This window comes from Neolamprologus multifasciatus, chromosome 20, assembly GCF_963576455.1.
Source record: "Neolamprologus multifasciatus chromosome 20, fNeoMul1.2, whole genome shotgun sequence".
Lineage (NCBI taxonomy): Eukaryota > Metazoa > Chordata > Actinopteri > Cichliformes > Cichlidae > Neolamprologus > Neolamprologus multifasciatus.
In genome coordinates, this window is record NC_140458.1 from 11,463,880 (window position 1) to 11,483,557 (window position 19,678).

Sequence of the window (19,678 nt, forward strand, 5' to 3'; positions counted from 1 at the left end):
TCTGAGGTTAATAATATTGTAATAATAATATTTACCATGATGATGTAATGATAACAATTATGCTTCTCTAAATGAAGCTATTGCTCGATTGACTTACTTTTATTTTCCTCCAACACGTTTCAGACATGATAAATATCACAAGCACATACTAATTGCGATCATACTATTGAAGCAATAAGTATCAGAATTAGAAGCATTTAAAGTAATCATAAAGATGCCTTTTCATAGTGGAAGGATTATATGTCAGAAGCCTTGCTATTCAACACACACAAGTAAAAAAGAGGAATATATTAATATTATTAAATCTGAACAATATAGAGATAATATAAATTGCAAAAACAAAAAAATATCATCAAATGATAATGATAATAATGATAAAAAGACAATAACATAACAAAATTAACTAAAAAGATATGTCAATTAACCATAGCAATTATGTAGTAAATTATTTTAACTTTGTCTCTTTAATGCTGCTTCAATTCTAGGCATCTGTAATAATAATGCAATAAAATTATTATAATTCTTCATAATAAAAAGGAACTATTTTTCATGTTTTACGTGCATTTGGTTGGTAATTCTTTTATTTGTAATAGCAGATACTATTGTTAGTATTGACTAATAATAATAATAATTGCTATATTATTATAATTATCAATAATAATAGTTATCATTATTATAATTGCTAAGTTTGAGCTTTTATCTATTTGTATTTATAGTTTAATGTCCTTGTTTATTTTTTATTTGTTTAGTTTTATTTATTTACTTTTTTGGGGGGTGAAATTTAGTGAACAAATGTAACCGGATGCATACGTAGTTATTGTTGGGACATTTGCTCCTGTTCGCTCTGTTCTGTGATCATGGCTGCACCGGACCACACCAGCCATGTTTGCTAATTTAAAACCCAAAGGTTAGGGGAATAGTTGTTTATTATTTATCGCCTTGCCATCTTCACCCGCACATCCGTTAAGAAGAACGTTTAGAGACACCTGCGCCTTCGGGACCCGAGGACTGAAAGGTCGGACACGCTTTTAGAGAAATATCGGGGAAACTTTGGATGGTGGAAGTGTGGGAGGATCGTGATGCTCTGTGAAAATTGTCTGTGCTCGCAGCGTAAACAATGTAACTTCATCTGGCTGCTAGCTAACGTTAGCCCGTGAACAAAAGGGGAGCACGCCTCCATCTGTTAACTAGCGAGCCTGATGAGGGGGTTGATGTTGGTCATTACCGGCAGACCGGTGGATATTTATTTCGTTCGCGGAGCTCTCTATCGCTGATGGGCATCATGGATCCAACGTAGCATGGTTATGGTACCTGCTACCCGGCTATGAGCTAACATCGCAGCGCTTACTCTGGATAAACGTAAATGATGCTATTAAGTTAGCTACGTGGCTAGCGTCTGTTAGCTAGGCTCTTTTGTGATGATTTAGCTAAATAACCTTGGAACTGGAGCGGGGTGGGTTTTCGCACGAAATTTCACGTTAAAATAAACTGTCTGAATGGCTTCTTGAAGAGTTGAACTTGTATCCAACGTTATCAATGGTTAGCTCAGTTGACTCGCAAGTGGTAGAAATGGGGGTTTGTTCGTTTGAGAGCGCAGCTAGCGCGACAAGCTAACGCCTGCTATTGCAACGGCCTTACTGAAATAGGAAATCAAGTGTCCTGAGGGCTATTTATGCATTGCAGAGAGCCTTTAAACGGAGAGTGGCGTAGAAAACAATTATCCAGGCCTCACGGTGTGAAATATTATCACTCCCATTGTTATTGAGCTAAGGCCGCCGGGTCTTCAGACTGTTTGTGTCTGGGCCGTACATTTATCACTGTAGACCTGAAGAGCCTGAGCTCGTGTTAGCAGCAGCAGTGCCTCATCAGCGGTAATGATGAGCTTCTATCGTAATATCCCGTTTGTCCATTACACTCGCTAGGGCCTGGCATCTGCTGTTGCTGGCTGCGACATTTTGACGGTTGTTGTTGGAGCGAAATGGTGCTGCCTGTCACAAGCCGCAGCTGCCAGAATCATCGAGGAAAGACATTTCGTGGAAGAAATAGTACGCATTACGTAGCGTCGACTGCCTTCAAAAGTGCACGAAAAGAAGCGAAAATGAATTAAATAATATGTTTGAGAGCCATTTGGTAATGCAGATTCTCACACATTTAACCCGTGCTCAGTACCTGCACCGCTTCCATACGTCATACTGTATTTTAACATTAGGTAGCAGACTGAATGAATACATTTAATAAATTAACTATTTATTTATTTTTGATGTTTTTCAGATGGATTCAAATAATCATTTCAACTATGGCACTCACTCTTCAGCAAACTCAGGACTGAAACTCTCCTCAGGGGATTCTCTTTATACTAACGGGTCCTCCATGAGTTTTCCTCAGCAGGGGAAGAGTGAGTATTTCTGCACCTTAGAATAAAATGAACCTTACTGTTTATATTAAAAAAAAATTGTGGCCTTTACCATAAAGTGGGATTAGGGGGCTTACTGAGTTCTTACTGAGAACTACAGGGTTAAAACCCTGGGTTTTCACTGGTAGGATTGTGTTTCAACTTGGAATATATCACCTTGGTAACTTATAGTGCAGAACTCACCTGCTAGAGCGGTTTATGTTCAAGATAAGACAACATCAGGTATGAATTCATTACTAGAGCATTTCTTTGGAGAGAAAGACCTACAGGTTTTAGAAACTGTCTGAAATTTTTGTTTTTATTTGCTGAACATCAATTAAGAAACTCAGATTTCCCTTTTTTTCAGGTGAGACTTTATTATTCCTGATGTTTTTTTGTTTCCTGCAATGATATTTATTGTTATATTATCCTTAATATAGTTATGCGGTGCTCACCTAAGCCATGAAACTGATGACATTTCCAAAAACTACAAGTAGGAAAAAGTACCCTGACCAGTTTGAATTTTTTTTGTGTGTTTGCTGTTTCCTTCTTCTCAAAACACTTGACATCACTTGGGCTGCAGTTGAAAGAGAAAGCTAGAAGTGTCTTAGGCACATCTTGACATTGAATGAACTGTAATACTGAAACGCCTGGTAACTTACGCAGCATTTCTTCCAGCTTTTCTTTCTTGCTTCAGTTAGGCCAGATGTTTTTGGTATACTGGGCCTTTTCCAGTCTTACTGACCAAATCACTTAAAGTGCGCACACGTTCATACAACAATTGTAATACTATCCTTTTTCTCTCTCACATGCCCACACACTGCGTTCAGTCTGTATTATGTGTTAAAACTCCTTATAGTTTTTTTTTAATATTTTAATTTTATTTCTTTGTAACATCAGTACAGTACAGTATCATTTCTTTCTTCAGTAGATTTGTGGGTGATTGGTCAAATGCTGCCATTGTCACCCTTTTAATGTGCACATGGTCATAGCTAGATTGGGAAACCCTGGCTTGATTTATGGAGTTGGTAACCATATTGATCACTGTGACCACTTAGCCTGATTGACAAAGTGTGAAACCAGATAAGGGAATGATGTCTTGGGTATGTTGAAATTGCTTTGCAGTACAGGTCCCAGATCTCAGTGACTCAGAGACAGATTTTTACCATTATAGCTTTTTTCAACTTGTATTTCTTACTAACAGATATGAATGGCGAAATGAATGTGAATGGCGTCACTACTGTACTCGGATCCAGTGTCCCTGGTTCCCACCCACCATCGGCCCCTTATCCACACTTGAGCAACCACCACCAGAGCAGCGTGGGCTATGACTACTTGTGGGGAGGGCACCCTCAGTATGGCCCAGCTGTGAGCAACTCTCCTGCGCATGGGATGCATCAGAAGCAGTCTACACCTGGGATGGTTCAGCCTCAGTCACAGCACCACTTCCAGGGTCATGGACAGTACCAGCTGAATGGGGGGATAGAAAGCTCCCATCAGGCCCCTGTGGCAGGCCCAGCGAACATGCCTCTTACGGGGAACCAGTACTGGAACAGGAGTAACCCTGGCACCCAGCAGATGAGTTATAATTCCCATGGCATGTATGGGACCTACCAGAGTCAAGCACATCCTGGGATTACACCACCACAGCATCACCAGCAGCAGTCCTTACAGGCAACCCCTCATCAGGCATCACAACAACACTTCCATTCCTCCCAGCCTCTCCCACACCACCGCCACCAGCAGCACCAGCAACCACAGCATTACGGCATGATGCCGAATGGGATGCCGTATTACCAGCATCAGCCCCAGCACCCGTCCCTGTCATCACCCCAGCAGCAGCAGCAGCCGCCACCACAACAGCAAACTCAGCCACAAGCCCAGGCTCAGATGATGCCTCCAGCTTCTCAGAATTTCACTCCTCCACGTGGCAGCCCGCAGCACCACAGCTTAGGCAGAGGGAGCACTGGCAGCCCTCTGCCCGTGGGGATGTCCTCGGCACAAATGATGTCACCATCAGCTGTGCAGGATAGTGGATCTCCAAAGGGCCACAGCAGGGAACGGAGCCCCCACTCTAGCAATGTGGGGATGTCCTCTCCAATGCAAGGTGACCCTTAAATATGTTTTTTGCAGTTTCAGCAAAGATTAAATATTACCTTTTTTGTCTGGACTTAGTTCTAAATTTTTGGGACCTGTAGTACTTTGATTTCCTCATTTAATCAATTTAATCCATCTGTGTATAGTCTATTTCCTCATTTTAATGCCAGCTTTTGAGTGATACAAATAACTGTGATAGACTGTGTTAGTTGTTGAATGTGAATTGATTACTTGACCAACAGAAACAGCTGATGTTTTGTCCTGGTAATCAGAAAGCCAAATGTATTTGGACAAAATATTGCAATTTAATGAGTCACCTTTTAATTCCTGGAAAAGGATAAAAAAATCATCAAGTGTTTAATTCATAATAAAACAGAAAATATTTCCAGTCTTAGTTAATACAGTGTTCAGTATTACGTCACTCGTTGACATTATTTATTATTGGGGACAGTGCCATTATTTAACCAGCAGGTGCCAATGTTTGACTATGTTTAATGTCTGATCAGTCGAAATGATTTTTTTTTTTTTCCTTTTCACTATCTATGTTTAGTATGAGAATAAAAACGATGTGTTTCAGTGTACAAGAGTCTTGCATTATATTAACAGTTTTGCTATGTTTTTTTCCCTCCTTAATTTAGGGCATACGAGGGAAACTGTCAGGGAGGTAGACACAAGCTACAACGGCAGTGATAGGTCACCTGTTGCCCAGAGGCTACCCAAGACTGATAGTCACCAATCCAAACCTCCTGCTGCTCATGTGGGTCCTCCGAGTGATTATCGTCAGCTTTCGGAACAGCCAGCAGCTCAGCGCCCAGAAATGTCTTCCCCAGTCAGAGATCCAGCTGTTAACCCACCTCCTCAGTCGCAGCTCTCTGTGGCTACAGCAAATACATCTGTTTCTTTAACCAAGTCCTCAACACCACCTCAGGTGTCTGCAGCTCCTGCTTTCTCTGGATCTCCTACATCTGAGGCTGGACCCACTATAATTTCGTCTCCTGATGTAGAATCTACTTCACCACAAATATCAACACCTCCCAGTGTATCCTTTGCCCCATCTCCAACAGCTGCTCCCAGGCTCTCTTCTCCTCCCCTGATGGTTCAAGGCCTCAGGCCTCCCCCTCCTGGCATGAGTGATATATCACCTGCAGGATTCAAGCATCTGTTAGTGGGGTCTTCATCCACCTCATCGCTTCCTGTATCACCTTCAAAACTGTCTACACCTCTTGCTTCGACTGATAGTTTGTCTAGACCTGCAGCAGTTTCTTCAGTCTCTTCATCATTGGAGTCTGCATTTCATCAAAAGCCTGCAACTGTTTCTGGACTTCCTGTACAACAGTCGCCTCCTTCCATAGTGTCTGCATCTACTTACTCTGCACCCAGCTTGTTGGTTGAGAGGCAAATGGTTCAAGAATCGAAGCCACCTTCGATGCCACCACGTTTCTCTGATGCATCTGGAGGTCAGCATGAAAAGCCCAGACCCCCAAAACTGATTTCTGACTCTATGGCTGCAAATTCCTCATCTGGCGGTTTAGCTCCATCTCAGATGTCTTTATCGGGACCTTCAACCCTAAAACCACCTGGCCCTTGCTCATTACCATCTGCATCACCCTCTTCAGTGGAAAAAAATCCTCTAGTCGGCAGTGAACCAGCATCCACACTGCAGGGTCAGAAATACACTCCTCAAGCTGTTGATTCGGGTCTTTCCATTGCTTCATCACCACCAGGGGGCATGAATTTGCCCTCGATCACAGACCATGTAAGTCCTACAGTGAGACCTCTTTCTACCCTACCTCTTCTAACCACTCAAGCCTCCAGGACTGCACCCCTGCCCAGCCCTCCTGCCTTGGTGTCTGTGCCTCCTGTAACGGGTACATCTTCTGGAGTGGTCCAAAGTTCTGACCTTGAGCGACATCCTCCTAACACCGCTCCTCCTCGTGTGCTAAAGCAGTCACCTTCCAAGTCTGAGCACCATGGCAATTGTGAGGACAGGAAAGCACTAGCTGATAAAAGAAATGAAAACGCAGAGGAACACCTTCCTTTGCTTGATTCAGGCCTGGTAAGGATGACACAGCTGGAAGCACCTGAGAGTCATAAATCTGAAAGTCAGCCACCCAAATCCCTCTCTGAGCTTCCTGGGAAAACTTTACAAACCACACTCGCTCCTGATCAAAAGCCCAAGAATGGGCAAACAGATTCTGAAAATCACCACATGCCAAGTGATGGCTGGGCAGCAGAGGACTGCATGATAGACCAAGCTCCTCTCAGAAAGTCTCCACACCTTAGCAGGACAAGCTTTGCAAACTCTTCGCATCCGGCCTCTCAGTATGACGGCAATTCAACCTGCAACACCCCCTCTGGAATCAGTGTCGACTCTACTTTAGAAAAGACCTCTCTTTTAGGCGGTGATAGCTCATGGATAGAGGACTCGACTCACTTTGACAACAGCTTTCACATGAGAAAGGGCAATTCTCAGTTTGACAACACTTCCTGCGCAGAAGAGGAGCCATCTAGCATATTTGACAACTCTGTAGATAGCAGCTTTTCTGTGGAAGACTCCAGAGACAACACATTAGACTCCACCAGGGAAGGAGAGACCTCAGAAGCAGAAGAAACCAGGAACAGCTGCGAAATTACAGGAGAATCAGTGATGGAGTCTTCTCTAGACAACACCTCTCAGACTGAAGAGCCTCCTGTTGATTTGAGTGATGTGTCCAACACACACTCTTTTGTGTCATCTCAGCAAGGTACAGTTATTTCTTTTCTGGTCGTTAAATCTAGTATGGCATCATTTGACAGGAAGAAGTTGTCAGTTTAAATAATAGTATTATTCTTTATCAGAATATTTTCTCTGTTGGAACTGTACGCCTAACATCACTTACTTAGTCTTGAGCTCTGTTCATTCTCAGGACCTGAAGCAGGCTGGGATCCCAGAGGACATGATACACCAGACTCATCTGGAGGCATTAATACTAAAATCGCTGCCGATGACACAATGACACCACCAAGTTTCAAGATGAGAGATGAGAACTTCATCGCCTTCAGTACCCCAGCACAGAGCCCTGCTGTACACCCACTCCAACAAGTTACTGATCAGACTTTGCCAGCTGCCGGAGGAAATCTGAAAACCCCAGGGAAACCACGCAAACCTCGAACTACTAAGGCAATATGGATTAAACCTGCAGGTATTTAACAGTCTGACTTCCAACAGAGTGCTATTCTAATAGTATTAGATTTTACCTTACAATATTTTTTTTCTCTTTTGTGTTCAGCTCCAGAGGAGGTTAAGCCGAAGCCTCGGGGTCGAACCCCAAAGGTGGAGAAAATGAAGTCTAACGAACAGGAAGAGACTAATGTGGAGCCAGCTAAGGGCAGAAAGAGAAAGAAGTCTCTAAAGGTTGATGCGCACGAAACATCTGGGGAGGCTGGGCCTTCCACAGAAGAGGTTGATCCAATAACAGCCACGATTGACGCTGTTTTGGCCAACGCTTCATCTATCAGCGCAACAGTCGAGAAAGCCAAGAAGATGAAAAGGGTGAAGAAACAAGATGCAGAAACAGCTGCTGATGATGCTGATGAAAACGACGACAGCTCCACTGCAGGTAATGAAAAGGGCATTTTGTTGAAAGAAGATGTCACTGTTTAAGAGTTTGATGGTAAACTTTTGGTTTGTTGGAACAGGTGAATCTGGCAGACGAAGAGTGGCAACAGAGGAGCAGGTCCAGTTCCCTCTGCTGCACGGGTAAAGTTTCCTTTTACTGTTTATTGAGCTTTTTACATTACACAAATTCAGTCACTCGTCATATAAAAAAAATTCTAAGTCAACATAGTCAAATATTCACATGACAGAAGCGCTATTTGGATTTGGTGAGCACACTTATCTTTGCTGAAGCTTTAATAACTGCTGTCAAGTTAAATTATTATAAAAACGTCTTCATTAACACTGTCAATTTTTCAGTGAGGTTTTGTCCTTGCTAGCCAAATGTGATACCATGGAAACCTAGATGTAAACAAACTAAACCAGATGTATATCTGGAAGGATGATGAATTCATATTTGTTGTTTACAAAAATATCCTTAAATTAGTTGGAAAAAGGTATGACAAGACTGTAATGATCAACACTGTTTTAATTGTAGTTGGAAGAGAGAGATTCGTGTGAAGAAAATGGAGAACCGGATGAAGGGCGAAACTTGGTACTATACTCCTTGTGGAAGGAGGATGAAGCAGTTTCCAGAAATTATCAAGGTGAATTTCCCAGAATTTTTTAATTATTCTTAAGAAGTTATTTGAAACTCTTAAAATCATGGTCTTCTCATTTATGGTTTTATATTATGTTAAAACTCTGATTTTTGTCTCATGCTTCTCCGGCTGTATCTTTATTACTTAATGACACAGTACTTGAAGAAACACACAGACAGTGTGGTCACGCGAGAACACTTCAGCTTCAGTCCACGCATGCCTGTTGGAGACTTCTACGAAGAGAGAGAAACTCCCGAGGTTTGTATATTTTTACATTTGAACTATAAAGTATTCAAATACTCAACAGTTAAACTTTAGGTATTAAAAATGTTTAAAAAATATATAGGAAAATTGTTTTTGAAAGTCTGTTTTCTCTGTGTTTTATAGGGTGTGAAGTGGGTCCTTCTGGCTAATGAGGAAGTTCCCTCTATGATCATGGCCATCACTGGTCGGCGTGGTCGACCTCCAAATCCCGATAAAGAAAAACCTCGCAGGGTTCGTGGGGTAAAGGGAGGACAGGCCCGTCGCCCCGGTAGACCTCCTAAACCGAAGATGATTGATTTCCTTAGCAAGGTTGATGCCAAGCTGCTGAAACGACTTGAGGCCAAGGGTGAGTAAAGAAGTTGTGCGTAATGTCTTTGCTCATTATATAAACTCATTTTTTCTACTGGGACTAAATAATTTTTAATTCCCTGTGTTTAAAAATAGAAGCTCTTACAGAGGAGGAAAAGGAGAAATTGGCTAAAATCAAAAAGAAAATGAAAAGAAAGGTATGTAGATCAAGTTTATTGTAATGCTGATCTGTTACACTATTCATTAATCATCCTGATTTTGTTGGCGCTGTTTATTTATTGTTTTTTTTTTTTTAGGCAAGAATGAAGAGAAGGGAGGATGCAAAGATTAAGAAAATGAGAGATGAAAAAAAGAGAGCGAAGGTAAAGAAAAATACTTAACACTCGTGTCCTCAGACGCACATCTTTATCACCTCCACCTCTTCATTTTGTGTTTATTTCTGATTTTATTTTATTTTATTCATTTTTGTTTTAGCTCGAGCAAGAGGCCCAGCACCTAGAGGCAAAGGCTGAACCAACTGATCCATCAGCGCCACAGGCTTTACAGCCGGCATCAGAGTCTGCTGCAGAGCCTAAGAATCTCGGCCGGAGGAGGTCAATTAAGGTTGAGCCCACCCCACCGGTTCAGCAGACTGACACGGAAAGGGTGGCCCAGGGTAAGAGGGTGCTGGGGGCTCGGAGTAAAGCCAAGGCCCTGGCTAAAGCTCAGGCGGAGGCAGAGGCTGCAGCTCAGGCTGTTCTGGCTGCTAAGAGGGCAGCAGAGCGGAGAGCACAGGCCCAGCGACGGATGGAGGAGCGGAAGAGGCAGCAGTTGATAGCCGAAGAGCTGAAGAAGCCCACAGAGGATATGTGTCTCACTGATCACAAAGTGAGTTTTAATTTAACCCCTTTTTTAAAAAATGTTTTTTTTTTTAACTTTGATGTAAAAACTGATTCCAGTTGTTTTGTGACCTTTGAACTTTGTTTCCAATAGCCCCTCCCAGAGCTATCCCGTATTCCTGGTGTGGTGCTTTCTGGAACAGCTTTTGCACACTGTCTGGCTGTGGTAGAGTTCTTACACGGTTATGGAAAGGTGATCGGTCTCAACATACCCAAGGACATCCCCAGCCTTGCTACCCTGCAGGAAGGCCTCCTGGGCCTGGGTGACAGCCAAGGAGAGCTGCAGGATCTACTGATAAAGCTGGTGGAGGCTGCACTACATGATCCAGGCCTACCATCGTATTATCAGGTGTGTGTGATACACTTCGAGCATTCTGCTTATTAATGACATTTGGTATGTAGCGGAAACCCGTTAGTCTGAGTTTTTCTTTAATCTCCAGTCGGTAAAGATCCTTGGGGAAAAGCTGGTTGAGTTGGAGCTGACCCGCAGCACAGTTTCAGAAGTACTTCGCATTTTTTTGGAAGCTCATGGCTATGAGACAGAAGTGTGCAACACCCTGAGAACCAAACCATTTCACGCCCTGCCTCCTGACACCAAGGCAGCCATCCTGGGTTTCCTTGTGGAAGAGCTTAACAGCAGTAACACTGTGATCAAGTATGTTCAAGATGATTACTTGTTCTAAGACTGCTTAAAGGGAGAGTTTACTGAAGAAACAGTAAGATCAGTGTTTGTTTTAAATTTCAGTGATATTGACAACACAGTGGAGAATATCACAACCTACAGGAAGAACAAGTGGATCATTGAGGGGAAACTCCGAAAGTAAGATCAATGTTTTTAAACGCTTATTTTCAGTTCTGCTACTTATCCAAGCAGTATTAAATGTTGGACTTGTTTTCCTCCTGCCAGGCTGAAGGTGGCGCTATCACGTCGTACAGGACGCTCAGAGGAAGAGCTGTGTTTTGAGGAGAGGAGGCGTAGTGCAAGAGTAGCTGAGGAGGAGAACCTCAGCCTGGAGGAGAGTGGTGTAATCCTTGAGAGAGGGAACCGCCGTGCACGCAAAGAAGAACCCAAACTCAGTGATGTATGTTTCAGCTCTACTGTTTTAACTACAGCACGATCATGCATGCACTTGAGACTAATTGAACTCCTTCTTTGCTGCAGAGCGAGAGCCCTACCAATGCTAGCATTCCAGAGCTTGAAAGGCAGATAGATAAGCTAACTAAGGTAAAGCTGATATGACACAGGCACAGTGCTGTATACATGTTTGTTGCTTAATATTAAATATTCCTTTGCTCTTAATCCTCCACAGCGCCAAGCGTTTTTCCGTAAAAAGCTGCTACAGTCTTCTCATTCCATGCGGGCCATACTGCTGGGGCAGGACCGTTACCGGCGCAGATATTTGGCCCTACCTCACCTTGGAGGAGTTCTCGTCGAGGGTCCTGAAGAGCTGCTGAGTAAGTCTGAGTCTAAACTCGAATATTTATGCTTTAAACCCTTGACTTGTCTGTCGTCACGTCAGCATTTCCTTACTGTTCTATCTTGTAGCTTCTGGAGAAGTCCTTATAGCGGAGGTGCCTGTCACCTTCCTTAAAAAAGAGCCCAAAAAGGAGCCCAAAGTTGAGGAAGCTCCCTTGCCAACCACTCCTCCTCCTACTCTGCCTTCCTCTCCGACTTCTGCGACCCCAGGCCAGGCCCAGACCTTCTCCGCGGAGGAGGAGGATCCCCTCCCGGGCACTGCATCCCTCATGAGCAGGCCGAGAGGACGCGGACGTCCCCGGAAAATCAAACCTGAAGTCGAGCTACACCTCCGCACAGCAAAAATCCGCCGCCGGCGTAGAAGTAGCATCAGGTCCCGGAGTGAGGAAGGGCCAGGATCACCAAATAGCGGGACACAAGACCTCACACAAGCGGCTTTCCAGAGCTGGCTCAGCCAATCACAGGAAGCAGGGATGAATGGCACATGCTCATCAGCAGGGGAAGCCCCAGAGGGTAATCGACCAGAGGAGAGTGTTAAAGAGATGGCAGAGAAGCAAGGACAGTGGTTCAACCTGCTCCCCAAACAACCGTGTGATGATAATTCTCTGACTGAGCTCCAGACGCCCACTTCACCCAGCTCACCTCCCAAACTTCTCCCGCAGATCCCGAGTGCTCTGTCTGCACTTACTGCTCCACTCGTGCAGGTTAGCCACCAGAATGATAATAGTAAATATTAAAACAATGCACAGTCTGTATAATGTAAAAATCAATAATCTCCTCCTTCTTAGCCGGACCCACTTTTGCCTTGCCTACCTCCTGCTGACCCTGTGGTTCCAGCACCACCAGCACTACAGGACATTCCACCTACAGGCCCTGGTTGTGCTGTCCCAGCCAGTTCTCCACCAACAAACCCTCAGCTCCTTCCAACTCCCAATCCTCCAGCTCCATCCACTCCTGCCACACCTGCCAGGCCAGCTCGCAGGCGAAGGAGAGGCAGCAGAGGCAGCAGTCCTGCCCGCAGAGGGCCCCGTGGAGCTGCAGCAAAACGCCGCGGCCGCCCACCAAACTCAGTTTTCCAGGAGCTTGAACAGCAGTACTTCACACAGCTAGTGGTCAAGCCTATCCCAGCATGTAAGTACTGAAATGTATCAGTTTTACCTCAGAAGTTATTTGAATTCCATAAATATGCATGAAGATTTCTGTGGCCTTCACTGTTTTCTGGGGTGACATACTCTTCCTGTGTTTGTGGTTTCTTTTTTCACTTGTTTAATGTGTTTAATTTTGCTTCTTTTTCTTTCCCCCCTCCAGCAATGGTGCGTGGCTGGTGGTGGATCAAGACACCAGAGGAACTGTATATCACCTTGCAGTCCCTCCATCCAAGAGGCATTAGGGAGAAGGTGCTCCATAAGCATTTAGCCAAACACATGGAGAGCTTGGCCGAGATATGCACCAAACCGATTAACGGTGAATGTTGTTAACTGGATCATTATGAGCTTTCCCATAATTGCGCCATATTTGTTCTCATTAAGATTTTCTCATCCAATTAGACCCAATATTTGAGTTGAAGGTAGAAGAGAAGGATGCTCTGCTAGAGGCTCTGCAGCAGCCCTGGCAAGTGCAGGAGAAAACAGTGGAGACAGACATCAGCGCACTACAGTGGGTGGAGGACCTGGAACAGCGGGTTATTGCTGCTGACCTCCATTTGAAGGTAGAAAATTACAACTAAAACCACACAATAAAACAGAACCACTCTGTATTCTTAAAGCTTTAACAGGAGTGAATTAATGTGATTTAAAGAAAATAAAAGCAGGAAATGTTTGCACAAGAAGTTCATATCCTCTGCAGACCTCGATATCCCTGCTTTGTGTGAGTCTCTGCTGTCAAAGAATTCATACAATGCTCCAGGATGCAGCTTTAGGTTTGAATATGCGTAAACTTTAAATGGCAACAAGAAAAGTATCTAAGTTACAACAAATGTGCATGCAGATTTTTTATTTTTTGTAGTAAAACTTATTTTATTTGAAATTTTTTTTAATTTTGTTTTTTCAAGGCACTTCCTCAGAGCGCTATGACCGATGCTGAAACAACCACAGACGCACCAATGGCCGAATTTCAGGTAAACCTTAAAACACTGATAACACATTTCCTCTGTTGAAACCCGATGTGTGTTAAAGTCAGTCACTGATACTTAAATTCCTCCTATGTCTGTCTCCTTTAAGCCCTACACAATCCCAGATCCAGACTCCACACGCGATGACCTCCAATACTACGAACATGACGCTGACCCACGTGACGACTGGATCGTGCGAACCAAGAAGGAGTGGTCTGGCTTGCCGCGAATCGCCACTCACCCGCTGGACCTGGGCGTGCTGCGGCTAGCCAACCTCGAGCGAAACATCGAGAGACGCTACCTGAAGGAGCCGCTCTGGAACCCCGCAGAAGTGATGCGCCTCGCTCCTCTCACCCCCACACCTGGAGAGGAGCATCCCATGGATGTCATCAGGTGAGAAAAACAACCTGGACTAAATGGGATAAATGAATCCTACATTTCATATGGTACACTTTTTTTCTTTTTTTTGTGGGTTAACTAATTTTCTTCTGTTCCAGTCTGGAAAGTGAAATCACGTCTCGACTGCGGACATGGCGTCAGGCTTTAGACCGCTGCCGTAGTGCTCCCCAGCTGTGTCTGTGTTTACTTCAGTTGGAAAAGGCCATTGCTTGGGAGAGATCTGTGACTAAAGTGGTAAGAAATCTTAGAAATGCCTGGTTGGACTTAATTTCACTAGCTTCTTCTCAAACTCCTAAGGTTTCTAACCTTTATGGGATAAATGCTTCTCTCTTCTTTTTGTTTTTTTCTTCTTCTTTTTTTTTTTAAAGACCTGCCAAGTTTGCAAGAAGGGAGACAATGATGAGTGCCTGCTGCTGTGCGACGGCTGCGATCGTGGCTGCCACATGTACTGCTTGCGGCCTAAAATCATCCAGATTCCAGAGGGAGACTGGTTTTGTCCCACTTGTGTCGCTAGAGTGAGAACTCCTCTTGTCACTCTTGACGTCATAACACTTTGAGCCTTTTTTCAATCTTAAGATCGTATCCCTGAAATTGCTTAATTTTAAGAAATATTCTCCTTTTTTGTAGGATGAAGACGATTCACTGCGCTTGTCCAAAAAGCGCACGAGGGTGAGGAAGAGACGTTACGAAGATGACAGCTCCGAGGATGAGGTGACAACACGACGCAGTGGCGGAATGACGACACGGCACAAAGACATGGCGACACCTCCCTCATCTTCTCGTCACTCCGGAGAAGGAAGCAGCACTAAACGGCGCCGCATGACAACACGCAACCAACCCGACCTCACCTTCTGCGAGTGAGTCCCACCTGCCATGAGTGCACCAGCTCTACATGATATGATTTTAAAGTCTTCTGAGTTGTTTTGACAGCTACATTGCGGGGGATTCTTGTTAATGCTCTTAAAAAAATTCCTGCCAGGATCATTCTAATGGAGATGGAGGCTCATGCAGACGCCTGGCCATTCCTTGAACCTGTCAATCCCCGACTTGTGCCAGGTTACCGCCGAATCATCAAGAACCCCATGGACTTCCTCACCATGAGAGAAAGACTGTTACAAGGAGGGTAAGTGCTGATTATGCTGCACGTCTCATTAATGCAAAGAAGCATAGGGTTCACTGCATTGCAGTGGGGGGGTAGTCTTTCTCTCTCTCGCTCTCTTATATGAGAACTGAATGGAAAAGCACAAGAGTCTTTAGATCACAATGATGTTAGATCAACTGCTCTTACTTTATACAGTTCAATGATTTGGATTTTTCAGACATTTTTAATCCCTGCCAATCATTTGTCCCTTGTTCTAAGCTTCTCTGCCTGTTTATCCTCATCTCAGGTACCTCAGCTGCGAGGAATTTGCAGCAGATGCTCAGTTGGTCTTCAACAACTGTGAGCTCTTCAATGAAGACACGTCAGAGGTGGGAATGGCAGGACATTCGATGAGGCGTTTCTTTGAGAGCCGCTGGGCGGAGTTCTACTCAAATAAGGACAAATAGGAGCCTACGACGATCCCCGCTGATGGTGGGGCTGTAGACTGTTGGTGCTTTCACCGTCCCAGTCGCACACTCTCCATTACTGCTAAGACTGTCTGGAGTTTCTTCCAGCTATGTGTATTCTCTGTATAGGTATATATGTATAGATTTTGGCTATTTGTCTGTTATTGTTTCCTCTACCGGCCTAACCTTTTTCTAAGGGCCCAAAGCTGAACTGGGTTGAACTTGTACCCATTCCCCATCTCAGATAGTGAGAACGAGTCTCTGTTCACCTTCCATTGTTCCGTGTCTCTGCATCTTCACCTCAGCACCTCATTTTTGTTAGCGTTCTCCTGTCATGTCCTTTCACGTGAGCCCCATGTCGTAGCAAGGCCTTTGGTCAAGCCCCGCTGTGGGTTGATGACGCAGTCTCAGGCCCTGAGTATTTTGGCCCTCAGACTCACCCTGAAGGTCAGGGACTGATCACACTATTGCAGCCATCATGCTGGATACTGGACCTGCTTAGCCACCACTCAATGACTAAACGTATCAAAACTCTTCAGAGCTTGGGCCATTTCTTACCTGTTCATTGGAAATGTAATGTAACGTGGTCTTATGCCTAGAAGTAATTTTTTTGCTCAATATATTTTTATTATATATTCTATATATAAATATATATAAAGATTACAATAGCTGGGATTATTTAATAGCAATAGCTTGTAGTGAATGTGTACAGATTACCTTATAGAGATGTCTAGATGATTTATGAAAAGGCCAGTTAAACTAAAAGGAATCTGTTTCTGGACTGTCATGAGTAGACGTTGTATAACCTCCACTTAAAGTCTTGCACGCACACGTGAAACACTTTTCCACCACCACACACAAACATGCACACAGTCCCACACAAACACACAGACACACACCCAACTCCTGCTGCTGTGTGAAAGACACTGGTTTCTGGAACTGGAGGATTTTTAGTGTTGGTCGGTCAGTCGTAGACTATTTATTTCACTTTCCTGTCTGATAAGAGTAAATATTCAGCTAGCTACACCTGATCTGTGTCTCTGACTGTGTGCAACCAGAAGGATGCCACTGTAATTTTAAGCACTTATTAAATAGTCCGTTTGCGAGAACACACAATGAAAGTTTGCTCTTACACTGTAATCAAGATTGACAGGAGTGTATTAAAGCTTCAAACCTGCAGTTTTCTCACACACACACGTTTTTCTGTAGCTCGTCTGACCACACGAACACCTCTGAAAGGCTACAGTAGGCTAAAATCCTCTCTTTTTAAAGACTAGAATTGCAAAGGAGCTGATGATGAAGTGCTGGGCACAGTGCTGCCTGGGTTTCAACCTTACATTCCTTTTATTGCTACATATTTTTTGTGCTGTACACGGGCCAATGTACAATGTTGCACGGCATGGTTGGTGTGCTATGAAGGCGACAGGATGACTCCACAGTCTGGGTTTTATTTAAACTTGTTTCTTACACTGAACTCAACACCGCTGATAGGAAATAAACGTGGATGTTCCCTATTACACTTAAAGGGACAGTGGTTTTTTTTGTTTTTTTTTCAAAAAACAACAAAAAAAAAGGACAAAAACCAAATGTGGTGTTAAGTGACTTTTTAATAATGTACAGTTTTGGTGACTTTAAATTTGTTCCTTTATATTTTTAGGACCAATTCATCATTTTTAAGAGGAGGTATTACAAGACTCTGTTGTATTAAGGTGATGTAACACGTGTGCATCTGTAGAATGTACTGTGAGTTGAATAAAGAACCACATCTAGTAGAAAGTACTTATTTCTGTTTTGCCCTTTCTCCACGGAGCTTTATATCTGGATGCTTACATCTCTTCTCTGTCTGTCTCCCACTCCGCAGTTGTTCGATTTCCTTCAGGTGCTTCGGTTTTATCCTAATCTGGAAAAACTACCTAGTAACTGCGGATATGTTTGGCTATTTAACCGAAAGCTTTAAAGGTTCTGCTTGCAAAGTTCAATAGAAAGACTATTATATGTTCTACTCGAGCAGTTGGGTATACAGCTCCAATCTTAAAACCATCCATCTTGTAAACTCTCATCCTGACAAAACATCTCTGTGGACAATGATCCTTCAGGGATGACCTGTGGTTTCAAACATGGGTTGCTGGTTTGGGTTAGTTCTAGTAAATCCTGCTAATGTTCGATTGAAAATACATTTTTAAATTGAAAATTGAAATCTTCATATTTTTCAAACCATCGCTGAATATCTTTGCAGTAATACTTGGGGAAAGCGCTGGTTTTGGGTTGTACCTGCTTTGACTTCAGAACTGCTTTAATTTTTTATGTCACAGATTCAACAAGTTGCTGGAAACATTCCTCAGAGATTTTGCTCCATGATGATACCATCCGAATGTTGCAGCAAAAATTGAGACTCATCCGACCAAAAAACATTTTTCGTTAAACGTTAAAGCAAGTAGTCTGGCATTCTCCACTGACATCACCAAGACATTCTCACCCGGAGAACTGCTGCTCGCTGGATATTCTCTCCATTGTAGACAATTCTCTGTAAATCTCAGACGTACTCGGATCATCTTGTACTAAAAACCATAAGATCACTTAAATTGCGCATCTTCCAAATTCAATGCTCATTTTGAACTTCAGCAGGTCATCTTGACCATCTCTACACTCCTGAATGCATATAAACAACCTTTAATGCCAAACAACTGCTTCCCCTCTGACTCAACCATTCACAGAAAGCTAAGCAGATAATATAAACACTGGGTGGATTTATTTCTTTGTAGATTTCCTGATACCACACACTGTGAACCGCATACCAGCACACAGTTGAAGGTTTCATATTTGAAATATGTGGTATGTTTTTGGTGGAATCAAAACATTTCTGTATCACCACTTTAGTTACTTTAACTGTAACTTTGACACCAGTGTTTCTAATTTCTTTGAGAGTGTGCTGAAAGGCTTGCCCATATCAGGCTTACTTAAATATTGGGGATTAACCAAACAAACAGGGGAAAAAAAGGAGCATAAAGCCTGCTCTCTTTTGTGTGTACATACAAGGAGCACATGCAATATAAGAGTGAAGAAGGGCTTGAAACCGCCGAAGTGTGGCAAAGTGTTTTCTTGCACGACTGTGCAGCTCCCTGGAGAGTCCTGTCTGAAGCACATGCTGTTGAAAACATTCTGCCATCAGGCCCAGCTGCTCTGCAATAGAAAAGAACCGAGTTCAGTGAACACTTGCTTGCAAAGATTGATATTCTACACTTTCATCTGGGAAGCATCTAAAGACAAAAAATACGTGTGTAGTAAAGTTAAAATGTAAAAATGTGTATATCGTGTCTCTTAGAGCATCTCTTCCCATTACCCCTCACTCCCAAATCCCTTAGCTTGCACTTTGTATGAGCGTGTATATGTGGGTGTGTATGTGAAATTGTGTCAGTGTCAGCACTATGGGCGGGGGGTTGAAAACTCCCCACGCCAGCGGGTTCCAGTGCGCCCTCCGCCCATCCTGCTCCACAAATTTGGGCTTAGCCCCACAAAAGGGGGGATAACAGTTACACAGTTGCTGTAGGGAGGAGGGGGTAATCCACAACATAATGGGGCACACCAGCACTCCTCCTCCCCACCTGCCCAACCAGTTCATTCTGGACTCACTCTGCTAGATTTGAAGGCTTTTGATGCTTGGAGGTATCAGGAAAATCAGATTGGACTCCAAACATTTAGATACTCTAAATGAAAAACAACTAAAAAATAACATGTTAGAAAAAGAAAGAAAGGAAAAAAGCGTCAGAGAGGTGATTAATCTGAGTTTTGACGTAAACCAAAGAATTCTGTCTTCTTTTTTGTGTGTTTTTCATATCAAAGAGCGAAAATGAAAAGAGTGCATAGACGCAGCATCTCAATAGGTTCTATGGCAACAGCATCATGAAAGGGTTTGTCCCCATGGTGATCAGAGCGGTACCTCACAAGTAGTATGTAGAGGAGGGGGAAAA

General features: G+C 43.5%; 1 protein-coding gene across 6 annotated transcripts; it reads left to right on the forward strand.

Moving 5' to 3' along the window:
- The first annotated feature begins 824 nt into the window (after positions 1-824).
- On the forward strand, positions 825-17,582 carry baz2a (bromodomain adjacent to zinc finger domain, 2A). 6 transcript variants are annotated; one of them, XM_085146410.1, is made up of 30 exons: positions 825-1,015; positions 2,272-2,395; positions 3,597-4,499; positions 5,128-7,233; positions 7,396-7,671; positions 7,759-8,088; positions 8,168-8,228; positions 8,623-8,731; positions 8,882-8,983; positions 9,113-9,335; positions 9,434-9,495; positions 9,595-9,660; positions 9,773-10,165; positions 10,271-10,525; positions 10,617-10,831; positions 10,922-10,996; positions 11,084-11,258; positions 11,339-11,401; positions 11,487-11,631; positions 11,723-12,357; positions 12,442-12,784; positions 12,962-13,117; positions 13,201-13,361; positions 13,704-13,769; positions 13,873-14,156; positions 14,261-14,396; positions 14,531-14,677; positions 14,790-15,019; positions 15,142-15,285; positions 15,551-17,582. In XM_085146410.1, the coding sequence occupies exons 2-30, from the start codon at positions 2,272-2,274 to the stop codon at positions 15,708-15,710; spliced, it is 8,145 nt and encodes a 2,714-aa protein (XP_085002536.1). In that variant the 5' UTR covers positions 825-1,015; the 3' UTR covers positions 15,711-17,582. The 6 variants fall into 6 exon arrangements, with proteins under 6 accessions (XP_085002536.1, XP_085002541.1, XP_085002539.1 ...); XM_085146415.1 differs by having other exon boundaries at positions 841-907; XM_085146413.1 differs by lacking the exon at positions 825-1,015 and adding an exon at positions 1,025-1,359.
- Positions 17,583-19,678: the final 2,096 nt, after the last annotated feature.

What these genes read in the sequence shown, in the direction of transcription:
- baz2a (XM_085146410.1), top strand. Translation starts at nt 2,272, where the DNA reads ATGGATTCAAATAATCATTTCAACTATGGCACTCACTCTTCAGCAAAC. An exon ending in TGTGTCTCACTGATCACAAA is followed by an intron (nt 10,166 to 10,270) that starts GTGAGTTTTAAT and finishes TGTTTCCAATAG; the next exon opens with CCCCTCCCAGAGCTATCCCG. An exon ending in ATTGAGGGGAAACTCCGAAA is followed by an intron (nt 10,997 to 11,083) that starts GTAAGATCAATG and finishes TCCTCCTGCCAG; the next exon opens with GCTGAAGGTGGCGCTATCAC.